A 23,918-nucleotide genomic window follows, 5' to 3' on the forward strand; every position below is an offset into this window, starting at 1 on the left:
TGCCTCAAAAATGTTAGGCTATATTATTATTTTACAATTATTAGCTCTACTAGAACTGATCAATAAACTTATGTAATATGTGACATTAAATAAATCTTGCTTCGGTGCATTAGTATTTTTACTTGCTATTTGCTTTTTTTTTTTTTTTGAATATCAGTATTACCGAAGAAAGTTATTATTTAATTCAGATATCTTGTCGATATCGCGAATCAAATACATCCGATAAACAAATCCCATATAAAAGTGAAATGGTATAATGCTTTTCAGATGAGGGAACTTGCCTTGGGAACAATTGAAGTCATCACGTTTATCGTAAGTTTAACGTTTTGCATTGTAATGTTTCCCAAGTAAAATATCTGATGAAATATATGGAGATAAGTACATCATTGCAAACTCGAAAGTCCATAAATTAATTCAAAATAAGAGCAGGGCAAACACAGACCTCCAAAACATCAAAGGTGGGATCAGAGTAGCCATGTAGGAGTGAGCATCCCCTGCCGACCGTTCACACTCGCCGTGTGCTCCTTGTCACGATTGGAAAATAACGGAAAAATCCGTCAGTTTACATGTAGTGTAAAATAATGAACAATTAATTAGTATGAGTCAGCATTTGACTTAATGATAAATTGCACTTGCGGACAAGGCTATTGTATCGACCTAAGAACTTACGAAATGATGACTTTAAACGAGACTGCTGATATTCTTGTTTCATCTACTTGTTTGTCAATAATTTACCTTGTTCTAGAAATTGTTTATACATGTAAGTAGAGCATGTTCTTGCGTATCAAATCAATTGTGAAATATGAATTACGTATGCATGTGATGAAGGTTTAATGCTGCATAAGTATATAAGGAAGTTGATGATTGAAAAGTTATCACGTTTATTATAGAGCTTTGTTGTTAAGATTACCATTTTAAAACGTCGTTTTCGAGTTAACCAAATATGAATCAGATGTGTTAGAGTGTGTGGTATCTTTTTTTTACTATAAAAAGTTAATCATATTGTGAGCATGCACTTGCCTTCAAATATTTTGGGAGATATCTATAAATACCCCAATATGTGGACGAAATGTTGAAATATTACTACATGAATAAATATGACGATGGGAAAGTTAAACACTATATGGTTACCTGTTTGTAACATCGTTTACTTGTAGTTTTCCGTTTCCCTTTACTTAATTTGTCTATTGTCAGTAAAAAATCCGAACAATTGAAACAGTCTCTATATAGTGTTTTAATTAACTTTTAGTTTCTGGGATACATCAAGTCGACAAATAAACGCAAGTAACTATATTTCAATAGCAAACACTTCTTCGATCTTTCTTAAGTTACATCAACAGTTTGTTTCTCCTTATTTAGAAACAATCTTTTCTGTAAATATTCATTATGTGCAGTTATTTTAAATTTGTAAGCATATAAACTATTTTGATTTCCAAGTAATCCGAAAAAAAAGCTTTTTGGTCTACTTTTATTGTGAACATTGAAAAAAGAAACAAACCAGTTTTACTTGGTTAATAGTGGGGAAATTATTTGACAATGAACTGATATCATCTCTGAAATGTAGTAAAATAAAACAAACATAAATTTGACCCGATGAACAATTGCAATATGTTCTCATATCTTATCTATCAAGTCCAAGATCTACCACACTGCACTTTTATACACACTTCTCATCATATGACAAAGTAACTTGTGATTAGAAATCTCTTTGATGACCCAATTACTAAGCTAAATAATTGCGAAACCTCTTGTCGACAGATGATATAAAAGAAGCATTTTAACTTACAAAGAGTTAAAATGATCCTCAGATACAAAAAGGGATTAATATTGTATTACTTTTTTCGCATCTAAAAGTATATATGGCGGCGTATATTCATTTAATTAAAAGAAGAGCTTTATCATTATCCCCAGGCAAACAAAAACGTCCCAGTCTATTATGCCCATTTGTACAGGCTTTATTTTCCCCCCTTTTTTATTAATTGAAAGGGTTTATAATTATAAATGTCAAAAAGGTCCAAAAAATTTAAAATCTTGTTTATCTCAGTCAGATATTTGAATTTATAGAGTACTGTAGTTTCTCATTTAATTTTAGAGGTGATTTACAAATCTGATAAGGGAGTGTGTTTACAGTGCATGTACATGAAGTATAAAAAGAAAATCTATAGGAGTATTGACAAAGTTTCAGTAAATTCGTAAAAAAAGAAATACCATACAATTTAAAATGGAGATAGTATTTTAAATAATAATAATATATCAATAAAAATGACAATGATGTACACTATAATCCATCTCATGAACCTTCTTAACGATATGATGCAAAATCAAGGGACTTAGTAGCACTAGAGGTGGAATCGGGTGCAAAGGACGAGTATGTATCCTCTATCAAAGGTTCCACGGCTGTGTCATTAGGTGCATGGCCATTTTAGTATATGTTAAGGCCACACCAATTTAATTTCTTGTTCTTCGGATTTTCGACAGAAAAAATTGGGGCGAGCGAGCGATTTGAAAATTTTAAAATTAAAAGGCTGAAATTTAAAAACGGAGGAGCGGTATAGAATTAAATGAGGCGAGCGATAATATTTTATTTTTTAAAAACCTGTTTATTTCAATTCATAGTGATTCAAGTAGGAATCACACATCATGTAAATGTACAATTCATAACATTTTATCTTTTACACCTTTTGGGCAGAATATTTTTCCCCCAACTTCTATGGTCTCTGTGAATATTTTCACAAAGTTGAAATAAAGCTTGACTAAATGAATATTGTTCATAAAGATCAGAAATATGAGAGTCTGTATCATCCAGAAGATGTTCAGTACTTCAGCAATGGACACACACAGGTGGGAGGTAGTGCTTTAAAGTAGTTGAAAAATAACTGTGCAGTTTGTGACCTCCTTGACTACTGTTCCTGTATCCTCTATGTCCTCTGATACCAGGTATACTAATGATCCTCTTTGAAACGAATTAATAGCTCCTCCTGCAATAACTTTCCATTATGAAAAAGCAGTCTCACAATATATCAATCTAAAATAAATTTAAGCTTGTAGGTATCTGAAACTGCAATTCAAACCATAAACAGGTAATAAAACATCCCTTCTACTTACCTTTTTTTCACTAAAGTGTGGACACATCTGTGTTTTGACCACTCTCCACATACAATAATATCTCGAACTTTCTGGGTCGTCAACATTTCCCTGTTTTTCTATCATCTGTGACTTGTCCATACACCTATTAAATGTTTTACGAAAAGTTAGATTCAAATAAGTTTTTACAAAGTTATGCCCTTACAGGACAATTGTAAAAAGGAACGCAATTGACATTTCATTTGACATAATATCTCTGCTTCTTAATTTTTTAGAATATCTATTTCATTAAGCTTGTAAAAAACACTTCTGTATGGTACACATGGCAGTTTAATGCATTATTTCATATACATAAGATGTTTTAAACAAAGATACAAAGTTAATGTAAGTTTTTGAGTACTGATTAATTGCACAAACTTACATGAAAGTGTAGTAGATATTTTAGAAACATCGATATCAGCATTGACTGCAAGAATGAATTGGCCTTGTTGGTTTTCACGTAAACGCATTTAAACGATCGAATCAGTGTCTTTTAAAAAAAACAGTAAACACATTTTTCAAACAGTTCGAAGAACGTTGACTTCCCCTTGTAAAATTTGTAACAGTTTTTCATAATAACTCCTCCTTCCTGATCACTAATTTTTACCTAGCTGCAGATCTGTAGCTCTCCGAAAAAAAATTATTGATAGACCGGAGAGCTACAGTGCCACCCATTGAAAAAACTGTATATTTATTGCGCACAAAAAAGTGCGCACGATTCTTGATAAATTTTTCCAAATTCTTACCTCAATTGCAAAAAATGGAAGATTTAAAAAATTACCCTCTCCTCTATCAAGTTCTCTCGTAGTTGACATCTTAACGAAGCATATTGGACCGAATTATCTTTGAAACCAAAACATGCAAAATGGCAGTATAATTAAGCGAAATGTCCGATGATTGCAAAGTCAGAGCCACAGGAACTATTAACAACAATTATGAGGAATGTTTTGTTGTGGAAAGAGTCAAAGAATATGTTAGGAACACACGGTTAGTAATATTTTGAGATTACAGATTTGAAAACGCGGAGAAATAAATCGAGAACCGAGCGCATTTTTTTGTGCGCAATAAATATGTACAGTTTATTCAATGGGTGGCTCTGTAGCTCTCCGGTCTATCAATATATATTTTTTCGGAGAGCTACAGATCTGCAGCTAATTTTTACCACGAGCACAGGCATTCTTGATATATTTCTATGTTAAACTCCTTACTAGAATACTGACAATCCAGCGCCAAAGATTTGTGATACGGTCAGCGTAATTCAGAAAAAGACTCGTGCGTTTTTGAAAGCCTTGATTTAAAACGCAACCGGACTTGGAATGAAAAAAATAAAAGTAAAGAGTCGAAAATGATGCGGAAAACGGAACAAAAAATTCCGGATGCGGGAAATCTTTTTTAATATTATTTTTTGGAAAGTTATAAATTACGTGCGCGCGGGTCCGGCGACCAAGATATTGGATTGGTGTGGCCTAAGTTTGACATTTTAATTTGAAATAGACATAGCGGATTCTAAGGTTTTTTTAACTTACGTTTTGAAACATTAAACGAAAAACCGAAATGTTTTTAAATGTTTGTATTAAAATCCCGTCCATGGATGAAGTATTTAACATATAAATGGGTTATTCCTGCTGTAAGTAAGAGGAAAATACAGAGTTACTTTTTTATTGCGGTATTCAGTATTAGTGAAAAAAATTATAATGCAAAGGGGAGTAATAAATTCTTATTTTTAGAATAGACAAAAACAAATTTTTTGAAACAGTAAACAAACCAGAGATACTCAACATGAAAAATTAAACATCAATAACCGTTCCAAAGAAGCCAAAGATTACAAAAAGAATATGAATTGATTAAAATAGAAAGAAATTCAGTGAAATAATACTTACACATCTTATAATAAACAACATTCAAAATAATTGATCATGGAAGAAGTACAGTTACTTGAATAAAACTTTGTTAAACTTATTTTTTTCAAAACTTAATTTTGTCGTAGAATTTCTAAAAACTGTTATGTTTTGTCATTATGTGGAATGTCTCCCACGTACGTTGCTTTATAAACCTATATAATAAAGCATTCCGCGATTTCATTTACAGATTACGGTGCATATCGTCATCTTTTGATAATCAATGTCTAATGTATTTTACAGTAATATTTTTTTTAATCTAAGTGATATTGATGCGATAGTACATTTTTTTTGTATATGCATCCATTAATAAACTTTCTTCAGAATATATAAAGCCAATACCTAAAGAATTTTTACACTGAGATTAAATAGTCAGTAAATTAATCTTCTGTAAAGTGTTAATGTGCAAACATATTCAGTATGTTCATTGAGTAAAATTAAACAGTCTCTCAGATATTATTTACTCGAATTAAAATTACTTTATTTACAAAGATTTTAACGAATGAAATATGTGATATTCAATACTTAACAGATAACCGAATCTAAAATTCATTTATGTGTGATTCCATTAACATCTATAAGTTCTTTAATTGCTAACAATGTAAAGACAGTGTAAGTAGATTTATAAAATTCAATTCAGACCGGAATTTTCCTAAATTCTAAATGCAACTTTCAAAAATTAAAATGAATATTGAGTTCTTAACCTGTATGACTAGTGGCTAGTCTATATTGTATTTTTTGTTTATTTCTTTAATTTATCGATTGATATTTTCCTATACACGTATTGCAAAATCTTCAACTCAATACTACAGAACTTTGTAAAATCTGTCTATCTCTGAAATATTGTTTTAACGTTCGTACTGCTGTTCATACATAAACTTATATAATGATTATTGATTAGTATGAAAAACGGTCCGCATTTGACTTATTGATAGAATGTATTTACTGACAAGGTTACTGTATCGACCATTGAAATTACGAAAATGATTACTTTAAACAAACCTATTGATATTCTTGTTACATCAGCTTGTTGGTCAGTAACTTACCTCGTTAAGAAATTGTTCATACGTATACTGAGCATACTCTTGGCTGCGTATCCAATTAATTGGAAGAATATTCCCGTATGCAGGTGACAATAGACTATTCTTGCATAAGTAAGGGGGGTTGACGATTGAAAAGTTTGACATTCTCCACACCCTTTTTAATTTTTTTCCCCACAAAAGTGTGTCCTCGTTACAGTTTGACATAACAACAGTCAATGCTTATTTTTACATAAAACTTATTCCGAATGTTCTGTTTTCGACATTTTAATAAGAAATAATAATAATGAACACTTTTTTTGAAATTTAATTTCAAAGATACATGTAGTTAAATTAAACATATCACAATAAAACATTAATATCATTAAGATAACACAAGGAATGAGAAAAAAGTAGAGAACTTGATTGAAAATACGCAAGATTTCGTGGCACAGAGAATGTTTAGGGTGTGACATATCCTACAAAAACACATAAATACATGTATATGTCTTAAACTTTAAATTGTATGATATGATCTAATATATAATTTCAGTAAATATTCGTCTTACAATTAAGTTTGGTATATATAAAACAATAATTTGCAAAAAAAATACATCTTATGATTAAACAAGTTCTACATATGATGTAGTAATTTCTCCAAGTTGCACATTTACTGTTTTTGTTTTTAGTTCAGTAACATTGATAGTTTAACAAAATATACCCCAAATTGTGACTAAATATCAAAATTGAATAATTAAGGAGAAGGTAAAGTTAAGATTACATCATGTTTAAATGGGATATAATGAATGCACACTGTAGTACACTTCAGTGTCTGAATTTTACAATTACAGTATGGTATGTTCTGCATCTATTATGCAAACAATATAAATACTGATATATAGGTACAAATACATATTTTGGCAGTCATCAGGAACCATTTGGTTCATTTGTGGGTTCCCATAATAAATATACGCACCAATAAGCAATGTTAAATACAAGAAATGCAACCGGAAACAATATGCGTGAAATACGGTCAATATTGCGAGCCTTTTCCCGCTCTTTTGAATACAAACTTTCAAGAAGTCCAGCTTTTTTCTGTTTACTTGCATTTGGTTGATTGTGGTTTTGATTTCGCCGCGTCTGAAATATAAATGTATATTCTACAACAATGAATGTTCATATTAGGTTCCATGAATGAATGGATAACAAATGGGTAACAAAAAACAAAACAAATGGATAACAATGAATGAATGCATAACAAATCTTTCACACAATTATTTTTTGCATTCGACAGTAACTTGATAGCATATTGGGTAATGCATTAAAACATGTTTGTTACTTGGAAGATTTTCAGGAAAATTACACTCAATTTGCTTATCACTTGAGAAAGCAAGGTTAACTATAAAATATATATCATTAGATGGGGAAAATGGTTTTGTCTCTGATCTTAAATCAGCTAGAGCATTTTATTAGGCCTTTAAATTATTTGTGAAGTAATCCAAAAAAAAAAAAAAATGAAAAAAAAGAAAGAAAGAAAGAAAGAAAAAAAAAACGGGAGATGACATTGGAATTATTTTTACAACATTTCTTTACCTGGGCTGATTGATTGTGCTTGTTATAAAGAGACCGCTTATAAGGAAATCTCCCGATAGTGTTGAATGAGTCCTAAGTAAAAAGTTATTTCATTCTTAACATTCATTCAAATAAACCTTAAAGTGCTGTTAAATGTATGTTTATTAGAAGCAGTTTCCTGAAGATACAGCTTTCTTCAAAAGGATATTGATTCTAATATGGAAATAAAAATTCTTAATAGCTCTGACTGTATAAATATTATAATTTACAAGACAGATCAGTCACATATGGAGTATTTTCCATTATTGAAATATTTTTCTACGGAGAAATATCGCCTACATTGCACACTTGTAAAAAACATTTGATTAAGAGTCTTAGGCTCAAGTGTTGATTCTCACGTCACGGGTTCGAATCCCACAGTGGGATACAGAAACTGGTCTTTCGGAAAAGACAGGTTATAAACTGAAGTCGCACGCCGCAGAAGGTGCCAGCACGAAAAAGGTCACTGACTATTCAAAGCATTTATATAGTGCAAAAATAATCGTCTAAATTTTCAGCCCTTTTCCCGCAAATGAGTCTCAATATGTGTAAAAATTCTCAAAAAAAACGTAAAACAAACAATCAACCAAAACAATAAGGACTTGATAACCTAAGGAATGCTTTAAAGTGTACTTACAACGTCGTTTTCAACTCCACCTAAAGAAAACACGGAATCTGGTTTACAGTCGCCATTTGTATGCACGAACATTGGCAGATCCTGTATAGACTTCCTTCTGTTGGTTACTCGAAACGTTACATTCACATAAGCAAATTCTAATAATGCTGAAAACACAAACATCATACAAACAGCCAACCACACGTCTAAGGCCTTAATATAAGACACTTTTTGTAAATTTGAGAAAAATGACGTGCTTTGTGTTGTCATAGTGAGCACAGTTAAAAGACCGAGGGAAATTCGGGCTGGAACTGCATCCACTGTTAGCCAGAAGTTGACCCACGATAGGACCACTACTAAAGCGCTGGGGACGTAGATCTGAGTGACGTAGTACCCATGATTCCGTTTCAGGTGAATGTCAAGTGCAACACAAGAGTAATTAACTGAAATGAAACAAACATTTCTATATTGAATATTGACTACTGATAATATCTTAACTCTATATTTTTAGTATAGTCTTAAAATGGTCAAATCTATTGGGTTTTTAGAATGGTTACTCTTACGTATACAGGTATGGTATAAACAACGTTTAAAAATATTGATTCTTTATCGTTTGCAGAAATTTGTGTTTGTTCTGTGATTTATATCATTCACAGAATTTGAAATTAAAATTTCTCCTCTTGAAATATAATATATAGCTGACTATTTTAAAAGATACAAAATTTTAAAATAACTTTCTGGAATAAGATTACATTGTACTCACTTCCCATATACAACGTATCGCAAATTGAAGGGTGATTTTTTTCAATTTCAAACTGTGGAAGAAGAAGAGAGGGAGAGAACTCAACAGCTGGTGTCTTCCATCGAACAACGATAGTTTTTGCACTGTGTGCATCTGAAACAATTCGTAATTGGTACGTTATAGCAATTTATATCATATTCATGTTAGGCCATCTTAAAAAAATATTTGGTCGCCCTCTCCCGACCGACCGACTAAAAGTTACCCGACTTTTTTCATTCCAGGTCAGGATTTTGTTTCCTTTTTCTTCTTATCTCATTAATAAATGAGATTGTTTAAATTCTCTGGAAAAAAATATTTTTCTCACCTAGCTACCCAACCAATTGTTTTACTTGATTCGAGCAAGGGCAATCAAACAACGATGCAGGTCTAAAAATATTGAAAATGTCTTGAAATAATGTTTTGTACATTGAATAAATTATGAATAGTGTGCTTACAGCTTTCTAATCTAAGGCTACATATTTGTCGATCGAGAGGATATTTCTGAAGATTCATCATACAGGAAAAGACACCTGTTATTCTGTAAAAGAAAAAGAAAACAAATTGTAAAATAAAGAAAAATACAAACAAAAAAAAAATTATACAAGACAAGAATTAGAGCAGAAAATTGTTGATCCTACGAAGGTAGACATAAAAGAAATTGACATATAAATAATTAATGACAAAATTACAACTGAATTGAACAAAAACAGTTGTTAATTTCTCTTCAATAGAGATTGCAACATCACAGAGCATGGCTGTTGAAAATTTGATGCAAGCAACCCTTTTATCTTATATTTTTAGATATGAAAAAACGATTTGTATTTGCAATTGTTTGGATGGAATATATACTGCTTATGCTATAGTAATATGCATCTTAAAGGAACAGTATTAGAAATTCCATAAGGATCGACAATACTCCTGACTGTCTGTATATTTTTATGAAATGTTATTTTGTAATACATGTAGTGTTTGATTTGTTATGATTTAATATTTTATGTAATTTTGTTGATTTTGAAAAACAAGTAACATTTCTGTGGCCAAAATGGTTATGAGTAACACTTTTTAGCAGACTTAAAAAAAATGAAATCTGGCCTAGGGGCCATAAACCTTTTGATCTCGGTCTCACTTTTACATAAGGAATGTATAGTGGAAAAGTGAGATTGAGATCAAAAGTGAGCTCGTCTAAGTTTTATGGCCCCCAGGTCTTGTTCTATGTAGAAAATGAGTCGTGTCCGAAGCTTTTTTTCTCGATTGAGGAAAAATCATAAGAAACTTTCGTCCATGTTTTAGTTATAGGCCCTATCTATGACATTTGCCTTGTATATAAATGTATGAAATATACGGACAGCAAACATTAAACATGCTTATAAATTATACCTTGTACTATAGAGAACTAGTCCACTGGGATAAAGATACATCATTTTATTAGGCACAGTCACATCATGCATTGTTGCTTGTTTTTCGTTGACAAAATAAATATCAGGAACCCATATTCGCTCCATAAGCTTTGTGTCGAGCTCGATGACCTCGATTCCGTAAGAGGCGTTGTATATAAGTCGTGGGTCAATCCATCGTTGGCGAAAATAGAATGACATTGTGTAGTCCTACAAAATATTAATCAAAAATATAATAATGCAATTAAAGAGAAAGATTGAAGCTTTGAAATATGAAAAGAATTAGGTTATAACTTCAATTAAACTTTATTTTTCCATTCCATATCACATGTAAATTCTTCGTTGAATACTAATTTTCCCTACCTTTGTGCTCTGACAAATAGATTTTAAATGTCTTGAAAACATTTTTTTCCGATTAAAAATCAATCTAATGTATCTGCAACCATCTTTTAACTCCACAAAAGAATAAAAGAATGGAAAACCCCAGTAACGCTTCATATTTCGATATTGCCAAATCTGGACTTTCCACTGTATTTAAGGGCAATACATTTTAATACATCATTAGCTTATACTTGTCTTCAAATAAAATTACTCTGTACATGTATATTTCACGATAATCAATGGAATCCAGGACCAAGAACTGTCTTTATTGACAATAGAACGGATTTTTTTCTTACTTAGAAAGATGTCTTCGCTAAATATGAGAAATATTGTTGTGTGAAAACAGATGAATTATTTGGCTTGCTATTTATGAGTTGTACTGACATTTATTTCTTATCCTACTGATCATAGAGAAGGTAAAATTAATATATTTCACATTTTTTATTACTTTTATCGGCTCGAACTATCAATTGTATGACAGATCCAATAATCTTAGACAGATTAATATCGTGGTTCTGATGCTTATTTTAATATAAAGTCTTTAGTATTGACAGCAAATATCTTTTGTAAAAACAGAAAAAATATATTTTCATCATGGAAGATCATTAGTACAAAGAGTCACGAAAGAGCATTCTCACAAAGAGAAATTATTTACACGTTTCATTTTAAAGGTTTCTCTTGAACAATTCAATATCACGACAAAAAGATCAGTAATACGAACATTTATGATTGATGTCCAAATTTTTTTTTCAAACAATACAAATGTTAAAAGGGTTTATAACCCGAACTTCTGAAAATACCAGAGCTGGAATCACATGGCTAGATTAAGTAAGCCTCCCATCAACCCAATTGACCCAAATAAATCAATCATACAAAAAACAAACAAACAAAAAAAAAACAACAAAAAAACAGAGATATTATTTTCTGTAGAAACTTACACATGATATACAAGAAACATATAGTAAAATCTTTCTCACAATTGATTCGATACGCGAGAGCACGTTCCATACATGTATAAACAATACTTACAACGAGACAAGCTATTAACAGACAAGTTAATGAAACAGGAATATCAATATTATTTTTAAAATTAGCATTTTGAAATGTCTATGGTCGATACCATGACCTTGTCAGCAAATATAATATCTTATATTAAGTTAAATATTGACGTTGTCCATACTAACTGATAGAGATATTTTTCCGGTATTTCTTTATCATGTCAAGCACACATGACCGATGTGGCGGGTTGAAAGAGGATGCTCATTCTACCATGGCTCCCTAATCCCACATCTGAAGTTTTATAGCTTTGCTCCTGATTTGTATTGTTCGGACTTGGATACTGTTTTTTTCTCCATATTTACATGTACGAGCTTTACACATTTCGTGTTTGTTTTTGTTCGTTCTTGAGAGGGACGTTAAATAACATACGACAATCAATCAATCGTCCGTCAACGTTTGTTTCCTGTGGAATAAGTGTATGTGTGTAGTGTAAAATTGCAAGCCAGTTAATATGATATGTTTTTTAAAGATTTCTCCCTTTGACCTCTCGTTTATCTAGTTCTTAAAAGCATTATCGTATAAATTCAAATAACTTTTGAGAAAGTCTTACATGTAAATACATGTTATTAACAACGTTAGGTCATTTCGATTAGAGGGTGAAAATACCCAATTTCTCTATTCTTTCATTCGCCAAAAATGTCTCTTGAGATGTGCTGCAATGCAAGGCTCTAGCTTGGGAGTAATTCTTTCACTTACCATATTAGCGTCTCGTATAGAATCAATGCTAAGAACATAGAGCTGAACAATGTCAATGATAGGACGACCTATAAAACAAAAGCACTATATTTAGTTACAGATAAAAGATTAAGAATAAAAAACTACGGAAAGGTCTCAATAGATTTCATGAAATGTATCAGCTATGAATCTTTGCTTCTCAATGGGGTCTTTTTGAGGAGTTGATCGAGATCGCAAAAACAAATACGGGATTAAAAATTTGCAAACAGAAGCATTCTATTACACAGCAACAGAAAGTGGTATTTGTGATTCATCTCATGTACATGTCATGAAAAATTTGACATATGTGAATCGAAAAATCTGGTGCAGTGTTTTATTATTTCGAAATGGAAAAAAAAATCTGCTCTGCGTTAATCACTAATGAGGCACTTGAACTGTAATATAGCACGCGTGTATGCATAAGAATTTGCAAATTTTGTTTTTATACTGATAGGTAAATTCAATATTTACATTTTATTATTAGTCAGGAACAAGTCACTTCTTTAAATCGTCCCAAATTAGTTATTTGTAGTTTTATTTCTTCTAATAATCATGACAATAGCAAATCTTTCAGTCAATACGTTTGAGTAACCAATACCAAGTATTCAATAGATTCACATCATATTTAATACTCTGAATGTGAAATATAAAACTTTTCCTTTTCCCTTTCAATCGTCTTTTAATTTTTAGTTCACTGTACTGAGTTTGTGTTTGGAGGTATCCGCATAGAATTTAATTACGAAATATAAATACTTCCATCGAAACATATTTGAATGAAGTTTGACATTGTTAAGAATTTTCCCCTCTCTTTTAATGGTCTGCATTTAACTAAAAATTTAAAATAAAATTGTTAGACTATTTAATAACTTATGTAAGCATGTAAGGAGTAAGAAAAAGAACATTAAAACGACTGTGAAATAACTAATATTCGCGGGGATTTAATTTTCTTTTTTTTTTTTAGGTATGTAGAGACCTATGAATTCACGACCACCACGAAATGTAAAATTTAATAAGCATTACGATACAATACTTCTCTAACCACGAAATAAAATTCCAGAAATCAATATTTTTCCCCCCCTCAAATTTGAAAATTTGTCCCCAGGAAATATGTAATTTTACAGTATTTGATAGCACAAAGCATTTTAAGAATGCTTTCTTCTGCTTCACATGGATATCACCGAAATATAGATTACATAACCCCTATACAAAACTTTCAAACATATACAATTAACGCTTGATTGTCTAGGCAGCCTAATATTTATACATAATCAATAGATTCTGTGCTCACTACACAGGCATGACACTGGTCAAAGATACATAACATCAGAAACAACGATAGTTCAAGGCACTTTATAGTGAGCATATAAAATATACTTAGACTTAAGCATTAATCCTTTCTATATCATATCCCAAAAACAAATATTTGCTCCTGCTTTTCAAAATAACAGTATTGGTCCAGAAATGAAAATTGACAATTCCAAAAATTAAAATATTGAAATATTTTTCAGACAGGAGCATATATCAAACTTTTGTGGTTGGTCAAGGAATTGAGCAAAGAATTCCCTGCAAGTCTCGCCGTTTTGAAGATCCCTTAGGCTATTTTCCATGTTAAGTACTAGGGACGAACCTATCTTCTGATATTGTGATTTCCCATTACATAGTTATCTGATAAATATATGCTATTTATATTGTCTCCTCTTAGATGAATATGAGTTTGAAAACTTAGAGTACAAGCAAACAATCAAAGAAAATATAAAGCAATAGATGATATGAAAATAAGGACATTGATACCTGTCTGAAAGTAATTAAATAGATAGAAAAGATTGTACTGACAATATCAATGATAAAGCGGGACATAATTAGATAAATTAGCCTATTTTGGGTTTGTTGTCTGGTTTCTTTTGTTTTAAATCACTAAAAACTAATAATGCATCTTAAATTTATCTATTAAACATGCCAGTTGCTCATTAGAATTAAACTGATTTAATTGATCGTTCTTTTAATTGTCACGATTTGTAAAATAAGACGCTTAATGCATGTAATTTAGTATACCATACAATTACAAAATTTTATGAAGCCTTTGTCTAAGCATTAATAAGATTAATGTCAGGTAATGCAAGACTTTAAGTATATTTTGAAACTCTTCTTCCATTATTTAAAAAAATAATTTCCTTTGTATTTTGAATATTTATTTACATCAAATGAAAAAGCTTAAAAAACTTTGCTAATTTTGATAAGAAACCCTTATGCGTTTAACTTATAAAAATAGGACTTGAAACAAAGAGAAAGAATATATAAATAAATTAGGTATTTCTTTAGCATTGTAACAAGCCTTTGCTGATTAAATATAGCTTTCTTTTACAAAATACTTTCATTAGAGCTAAAAAGTACTATTTTTCCTTCTAGTGAAGTTTACCTGATAAAAACTCCTTTCAGTCATTCGATTGATACGCTCTGCTATACTGACACGCAAAAGAAACGCAACACCCTACTTTAGGGGGCAATAATTATGTAAAATAAAGAATTCTGTGTCTTAAAATTATGAATATCTTCAATTTGGTAAACATCGGTGATTTAATGGTTGAACGATTTCCGTACCATAACCGGAAGTCAAGTTTGAGTCTGCTTAACAGAAATCAAAAATTGCATGTTTAACAAAACATTTGGCAATATTGTGGAGTTTTAAGGGTTTTTACTGTTCATCATAAGTAATGCAGCAATATTTCATAAAATAAACTCTCCTTTCGTTTCCCGTAACGATGCTAAGGCTACTTGAAAGTGGCTTATGTACGCATTTCCATAGCTCTAGCTGGAAAATTTTGATGTAAAGGTGATGGAGAGCTGCTGATGCGAAATTTCACTACATTATGCCTCAAAAGGGTCTTACGTATCATGTGCATTAAGGACATTCCTTGTACCAGAAGTCCAAGGGTGGCTACACTGCTTTAAGTTAGAGAAAATTCGACCTAATCATCTGAAAAATGGGCATTTAAAAATGCCAAAGAATAATTCCTTCGCTCAGATCTCGATATTAATGAACCTGTTGTATCGTAGAAATTAAGCTGCAATTGTTGTTTAGTGCAGTCTTGCACGTTTTACTTGAATGGCTGGGAGGGGGGTGTTTAAACAGTCATATTTTACTTAGTAAAATAAACAGATAAACATTTTACATTTTTATCAAATCTTTGATGTTCTGAAAAATGATTTTAGCCTTACTTTATTCGCTTTTGAAAATCATAAGATATAAAAATCAACATTTGTAGATGACAGCTTGTTGCGTTTCTTTTGCGTGTCAGTATATTATAGGAAGTATATATACTTATGCAATTCAGAGTAATGAGCAGTTAGTAATATTCATAGAAACTTTCAAAAAATTTAAATTCTCTAAGCATTAGTTTCTACTTCAGGCGTTATAAGTGTTTTTTTGTGTTTGAATCTAAATGCCTGACTTCTACTTGTACCTGACTAAGTTTTACATTTTCTCTATACTAACCTGTATATCCTAGAGTTTCTGTGAAATAAAATAAAGTACGAGGGTTGTCCCAATAAATCGTAGAAAGGAAAAGAAATCTAATTTATCTATGTCAAATTAAATTTCTTTTCCTGTCAAAGTAAAAAGCAACATTTCATGATCTTCATGATTATAAAACATTTGATAAGAAGAAGTGCATAAATGAACATAACCTAAATGTGTAAGAACGTACGAAGCAAGCGTTATTTACGTTTCCCATAACGTCAAGATCATTTAAAAAAATACTGCCTCGCTAGTGCAACATGCGCCTTTTAAACATCTGCATCTTGTGCATAATTTAGGCCTTACATTGTAGGAAGCAGTTTGGTACCCCGTGAGGTACACAAAGTTTGACGTTGAATGAAACTCTTAATTTTTCTTCACCATCGAAGTCTATGTTTAGCAAAGAATTCTCTATTATAGGCCTAAAGGTATTTAAGAAACAAAAGTGAAAACTGTCCTTAAGTCTCATATTCCATTTTTGACAACTTCTCTACTGGAGTTCTAGTTTTGAATTCCCCCACCGATTTTTTCCATCGTAGAGGTGGATAAAAGGCATTGGAAACAATTTCGTTACCTCCTCATGTGCGGTCGTACAGTGAATTCTGTAATTTTTATAAATTACTTCAATTTCATTTTATTATCCATTCTTGCTCATTCATATTCATTAATTTCTGTCTTTTTTGATCCATACATTTGTAAATTTAACAACCTTCCATAGTGGAAGTTGATAATTGTAATCAGAATAAAAAAATGCAATCTCTATGGTCATACTACCCTATTTACCCATTAATTGAAAGTGAACGTTTTCTTAAAGAGTAACATTTCTTCCGTATTGGTGTTGCATGTCTTGAACTTGCTTTACAGCAATGTGGTTCTTTGATCTCCGTTCATAAATTGTAATAACAAAGGTCATAAATTTTTAACCATTGCATTTATTTTGTCAATTACAAGAATCTGAATGGATGATTTGTGAAGATTTTTACAATTTATATTCATCCGTGGTCTTGTAATCTTTTGCAGCTGATCAAAAGAAAATTTAGACCAAGTTTGAAAGAAGCAACTCAATGACATATTAATTTTTGTTTTGTTTTAGCAATGTCCTACAGAACGGTGAACCCATATAAATAACTCGCCATTATTATTTTTTATATGACACGTGCAAAATTAATGCATAAAAACAAAATATATATGAAGACAATAAATACAGAAAAAAAATCCAAAACTGTATTTTCCTCTTTGATAAAAAAAATGATAGTGTACCATTAACCATTGCATTTACTTATTTTGTCAATAGCAGGTACATGTAGTTGAATGAATGATGCAATTTTTTTTTATATATAATTTTTATTCATTGGTGGTTTTGTAATCTGTTGTAGCAGATGAAAAGAAAATTCAGATTGAGTTAAAAGAAACAACTCATATTAATTTTTGTTTTGCAAAACGTCCTACAGTGAGATTAACCGCATATACATTGCTTTCCATTGATTTTCGTAATATGCATGTGCATAATTAATGTTTAAAAACAGATAAAATTAAACAAAGAAAAAATCCAAAATTGTATTTTTCTCTCTGATAACAAATAGATAGTGTACAGATTTAAAGAAATTACAAAAAAATATAAGAAGAATAACCTGCAGTCATAAAAAACACCATGCTTAAAAGTACATTTTCTGCCTTTGGAATAAAATGTAGTCCTTTTAAGTTCAAAGACTGCACTTACACAACTGCCAAAAAATTTGCAATTTCCTTAGAGGAGTATTAAACTAATAGATTAAGAAAACAAGCAGATCATGATCAATACGTAAAGCTTAACTCCTAAGAGAAAAGTATCTTATTAAATAGACTCCTTAATCCCCTTAACTGAACTAAACTTAATTAGGATAACTATATTAAATCTCTTTAAATCTCAGTCATATAATCACAAATTAATGACTTTTAATTAAACGTGTGGTATATATTCACGTGTAAGATTACAATATGAAGATTTAAGGATCATAATATATTGGTCATTACTGGACGTTTTTCAGAGCATTATCTCTCTCTAGAACTATTAAACACTGCCCTCGTGATGATTGATAAAGTACAGAAAGTAACCTTTAAGATTTTTGTTAGTTGTTTATCGACCTTTAAACAGTATTTCAGCATTAATGTTTTTTTTCATTTGACCAAAACATTCATTTACTTTTTTTGGAAATTTTTATCTATGTTTCTCTGGTACAGTGTATAGCGCTTGCTCGGTAATCGGAAGGCAGTGAGTTGGAAACCCAACTGCGACTGTCTTTAATAAAGACCGGTATAGCAACCGTCCCTTCCCCAAACGCTTGAAACTGCAAAAAAGAAAAGTTGCGATCCTTCGAGAGAGACCTTAAAACCGAGATCCCGTGTCAAGGAAGGCAACAGCACGATAAAGAAACTTCACTGCTTCATGGCCATGCATGAGTGCCAGAGTAGAGGTATAAATTTCAAGCCCTTCACCGGGATTTGGTGATGTCTCTTGATGAGTGAAAAAATTCTCGTAAAGAACGTAAACAATATGCAATCAATCAATTCTTTTATTGTAACTTCGAATTTATGTATAACGAAACGAGAAACTATGTATCATTAAAGTTTTCATATATATATTGTCATTCGTACAAATAAGACTTTCATTCTGATTTTCTTCATTTATTTTGCTTTTTACAAATCAATGTGACATCTCCCTCACAAGATCCCATTTCCTACACAACTGAGATTATTGCCGAAGATTTGTAATGACAGTTTCTGTTTACTAAAATTACAAACCTAAACAAAAACGATAAATTAGGTTGATTTTTAAATGGTTGAAACAGGTTGATATATTAAATTCAGTGTCAGAGAGACTGTTGTTGATTTCGTTTGAATTGTTTTGCATAGGCTAAAACCTTAACACAGGGTGGGGGTGCAAACTGAAGTACAACTTCTATTATGCCTTCAATGATATTAATATTATTTTACCTTTTTCTTTATGTAAAAGCTAACTAACCTATCAGATATCAAGATAACACACAATGCAACCTCGGATTCTTCAAGAGTACCAGGTTTTTAAATGAAAGCTTGCTTTTTGTTCTACAGTGAGGTTGCCAATAACGAATTGCACCCGTTAACGAATCACTTTCAAATGAAGATTCTGTATTTTTCTTATCAAAGTCCAATACTTAGCTTAACCTACCCTGTCATGCTGAATAATTCTTGCTTTTATCATATATCATGAAATTATTAAATTCAACTCGTTTAATGTCCTAATTTCTAAATAAACATGAACAAGCTTTTTTGTGACGCTGACCAGAAGCGTACATGCAAGCAGACTACTTTCACTTTTCGGTACCGCTCCAATGTGAATCGTACAGTCTAGGTAAACAAATTTGGTGCAGATGTTTAATAAAATTATATGTCTAAAAGCACTGAAAGTGTCATACAATTTCTAAATCAGAAATTAATAGTATTGGCTTTAAAGTTGGGGGTATTTAGGTTTCCAATAACGAATCAGTATGAGATGCAGGGATCCTGTCCAAATTATAATTTTTCGTATGCGGTTTTTTGCACACCAGTTACAGTAAAAAAACAACAACAGAATATATATACCAAAAGCGTACAATAAAGGTGGTTAAAATACACATAAACAAAATCAGCAGTCAAAATCAGTAAGAAGTCAGAGCATGCATGTGGATTCGAGAATGTCTCCCGGTGGTATAGGCTATGTGCATGTAAGCTAATGTGAAGACATCGACGATAGCCAAATAAAAATCGTCATGATTACCAAACAAAATTAAGATTTAGAAATTTATTTATTTATCCCTTTGCAATTTAAACTTCCCTACTAAATCATTATTTCCAACAATACCCCGTTTGCAGTTTTCCTATTCCCTAAAAAATTATTTCCAATAATAAATTTTTATTTCTTGTCATGATCAAGATCAAGCTCGTATAATATAAAATGCATATTGCTAACAATACTTTTTCAATTCAACATCAAGCTAAATAAATTATAAACAGAGTATTATGATACCCCCCTTTTTTTCAACATATACTAGTTAGTAAACATATGATTTAAATTACATATTGAGAAAATGATATGCAGACTGCAGCCTTTTGCCTATATGGAATATATGTTATCACTGTCTTCACGTAAAAGGGAGAAAGAGCACTATGAAAGCAGCTAGAGGAGAATGAGCTGTCTTAGTCATTTCTATAGAGACGATGGACAGTTGAAGTAGACCCATATAAAGTGAAAGGACAACCTCCAGTATTTAATAAATCGGAATACTGGTATTTAGTCAACTGTGGATATTGGAATGGAGAAATCCAGCAAATGAATCCCAACATCATTATTTGTAAAGTTGTCTCTGCTCATTAAAGGAAATTTAGTTGTTGGGTCTCGACATTTTGAAAATATAATTGTTCCTCTCAGCTTTAGGTATCTCTGAAGCCAGGCTCGTAGGAAGCAATTTCAGTTGGTAGGTAGGGGGGGGGGGTGCAGAGCCATACATTTTCAGTTGAGGAGGCACTATCAACCACCAAAATTCCTTGACAATTAATTAATCAAGCATAAAAAGGTCATCTGACGTTGTTTTTTTTTTGAGGGGGCACAATCATATATCTAGCGATATATTTTCTATCTAAATAGCGACAAAATTATGGGGAGGGGGTGTGGTAGCTCAATGAGTACAATTTTTGAATCAAAAATTAATTCTTCGGCTGTTTGCAGTTCATCATGCACATATAAGTTTTTACGTCCTCTTATATCAACTAGGCTAGTCATTTGTTTTCCGTATGATTTTATTGCTGTTGTTTTTACATTAATTGTCGGATGCAAACAACTCAAAAAATTCCTAGCTTTTCTACTTTTTTGGGGAGTGGGTGGGGATTGAAATATTTTAAGGCATAGTAAAACGTTACGTAGTAAGGGTATTCTTAAATTTACACGGTCCCGAACATTTATGTTACGTGATTCGGTAATGGAGAAAATGATCCGGTAAAGGAGAAAACATCATTAGTACAAGTACAGCGATAATTTTTTATTTAATCAGTGGCTATTGGGGAAATATATATGATGTTATAAGTAAAACATAGTACCACCAAACAATGTTGTAAAATGAATTTAACTCAAACTCAGGTACGAAATATCCAAGCAAATTTACTAAGTGATTCGATAACGGCAACCTCACTGTATATGTCTTTTAGCTCACCATTTGGAGAGATTCATTCTTTGTGTTTTGTTTTCATTTAACAATCATATAGATCTATAATCGTCTAGTTTACTTTAAACTTCGTAAATTTTATCAATTGTAGAAAACGTAGAGCCTTTCTGCATTTAAATTCATTCATGTGTTTCTAGTCCTATATTTTGAACTCTATATTATTTAATACTATATATATTAGCTTTCTTTAATAAAAACTAATAATTTTAGAAAGATTTATTTCACTTACAACAGCTTTATTAATTATATTTGCATTTATTATTTTATGTTTAGAAGTTCTTTTCTTTTTAAGTAATTAAATAAGTAGATTTTGTAATCTTATAGGAAGGAAAAAAGTACCAAAAACTGTGAATTACCCGACATGATTGTAAGTCGAATTTTGACAAACTGGTGTAAAACGCATAAAATTATTTGTCAAATGGAATGAAAATCAAAGTCGAAATTTACGGTGAAATAAATTGAACAAGTCTCGGTTTAGACAGGATTTTTCTTCACTTAATGTAGAGAATATATGTTGCATACAAATATATTATAAATTATTTTTTCTTATGCTCAATTTTTGTTTAATTTTCATATGGACAATATTTTTTTTAGGGCACCTCGATTGCACTCTCGTTTTGAGAGGGAAGATGCAAGTTCATTTCCAGATAATGGAATTTTATTGATTTGGTGAACTTCATTTTAAAGAATTGCGTTTATGAGTTATTAAAGGGACATCTGTTATATTTACTTTACATCTAATTTTTTTTAATGTACAAGTATACATATATATATATTCTTCTACTGGACTTTGAACTCTCTGGGACATAAGTCATGACTAAAAGACATAAATGTACTTTCCCTCTAATATTTGATTAAAGGATTTTTTAATCCTCTTAGTTTTAATGAGAAGTTTGAGAGTAATCTTAAAGGTATTATCTTCCTATATGGAAAAGTACATAACACAAGCAACATTTAAAAGTTAAATCGGATATTTTCAAATCATTGAAAACAAATTTTATCGATGAAAATATAAAAAAAATCCTGGGTACCATTTCAATGTATTGCCTAGTTTTAAAAGACAATTAAACATATTGATATGAATGCTTTCATAACTTGAATGGCCAGCGAATTAAAATCGTAATACCGATTTTTTGCCACGAAGCTCTTATTGAGTTTCTGGAAACATTTCTGAAAAAGGTAAATATCCTTACCTTTATCATAGTTAGGGGAAATCCAGGCCTCGTAACCATCCAAAATCGAATTTAGAATTTCTTTCCTACAAAGAAGATACAAGTGTCTTTAAATTCACAAATGAACTAAATTTTTATGAAGAATACTTGCCTACAGTTCTTTAAATATCATTTTTAAAAAATGAAAAAAATATATTTATGAAATACATGCTTGACACCAATTAGTATTTTTCGCATAACAACGGTAAAGTTTAAAAAAAATCATACAAGGCTGTTTTTAACTGCCGAACTGTTTTGTTATAAGAAAGTATATTATTGTACCAAAAATAACAGGGTCGCTCGAAAATGATAGCTAAACTGTTAACATACCTAGTGATGTTGACATTCGAAGAATTAAGTGATTTACATCCACAAGTTAGGAAGCAGTTTAAAATCATAATATAGCACAGTTTATCTCCAGTTGATAGATACGGCATCCGAAAATCCATAATTCATAGGTCACTCTTTTTCTGACATATCCTTAATAACGTTTACTTTAGTCTAGCTAATTGGTTGCACTTCAGTTGCAAGTATGCTACATTGTGTTAATCCCACTGTTTGCTCCGAAGTAGCAAACTGTTTACACAGGTAAACTTTATTATCAAATTCATTTTTAAGGACACAGAATTTAAATTCCCATCTTTAAAGTTTAGTGTACATTCGTTTCTAAATTTACTTTTGAGTTATTTAAATAATCTCTCATTGCACTCAGTTAATACGTGTATACCTGATTTCGTCAGAGTGAGGAGATCATGTGATTTTCCATTTCCGTTTTTTGTATGATATATAATCGCTGAATAAAACAAGGGAGTGATGAAACTATTGTACATTCTGTTAGTACCTAAACGAAACAATGCTAGAGAAACAGAAATTGATTTCTTACTCTCAGTAATTTGACGCCACGCTATCACTCTTTTGTAACAGAGACTTACTTGATATACTTGTTGTTCTTAATGAAATAAGATTGATATATTACCAGAACTTACTATAAAAGAAAACAAGAAGCAATTAAAACAAGAGGCCTATGGGCCACATCGCTCACCTGAAAAGCTTTGACCATTCTGTTCTTTAACAGATTCACCCCTTGTAATACATATTGTGACCCCATCCTACCCAACTGATCATAATTTAAACAATTTGAAATCTACACTACCATAGGATGCTTTGATTCAACATTGTAAAACTTTGATTCCCTATTGTGGCCCCGCCCTACCCACGGGGGTCATGATTTGAAGAATTTAGAATCTACACTACCCCAGGATGTTTTCACATAAGTTTCAGCTTTTCTGGCCCAGTGGTTCTTGAGTAGAAGATTTTCAAAGATTTTTCCCATATATTTCTATGTAAAACTTTGATTCCCCATTGTGGCCCCACCCAACCC

General features: G+C 31.3%; 1 protein-coding gene across 2 annotated transcripts; it reads right to left on the reverse strand.

Moving 5' to 3' along the window:
* Nucleotides 1-6,608: 6,608 nt before the first annotated feature.
* LOC134261437 (glycine receptor subunit alpha-2-like) lies at nt 6,609-23,337 on the reverse strand. 2 transcript variants are annotated; one of them, XM_062743879.1, is made up of 9 exons: nt 22,868-23,337; nt 22,520-22,584; nt 16,090-16,107; nt 12,579-12,646; nt 10,426-10,652; nt 9,504-9,586; nt 9,031-9,162; nt 8,289-8,710; nt 6,609-7,180 (listed from the first exon to the last, which is right to left on the reverse strand). In XM_062743879.1, the coding sequence occupies exons 1-9, from the start codon at nt 22,984-22,986 to the stop codon at nt 6,968-6,970; spliced, it is 1,347 nt and encodes a 448-aa protein (XP_062599863.1). In that variant the 5' UTR covers nt 22,987-23,337; the 3' UTR covers nt 6,609-6,967. The 2 variants fall into 2 exon arrangements, with proteins under 2 accessions (XP_062599863.1, XP_062599864.1); XM_062743880.1 differs by lacking the exon at nt 16,090-16,107.
* Between the last annotated feature and the right edge of the window lie 581 nt (nt 23,338-23,918).

The sequence above is a fragment of the Saccostrea cucullata genome, unplaced genomic scaffold (assembly GCF_032062105.1).
Source record: "Saccostrea cucullata isolate Sc308-1 unplaced genomic scaffold, CSIRO_AGI_Scuc_v1 ctg2376, whole genome shotgun sequence".
Lineage (NCBI taxonomy): Eukaryota > Metazoa > Mollusca > Bivalvia > Ostreida > Ostreidae > Saccostrea > Saccostrea cuccullata.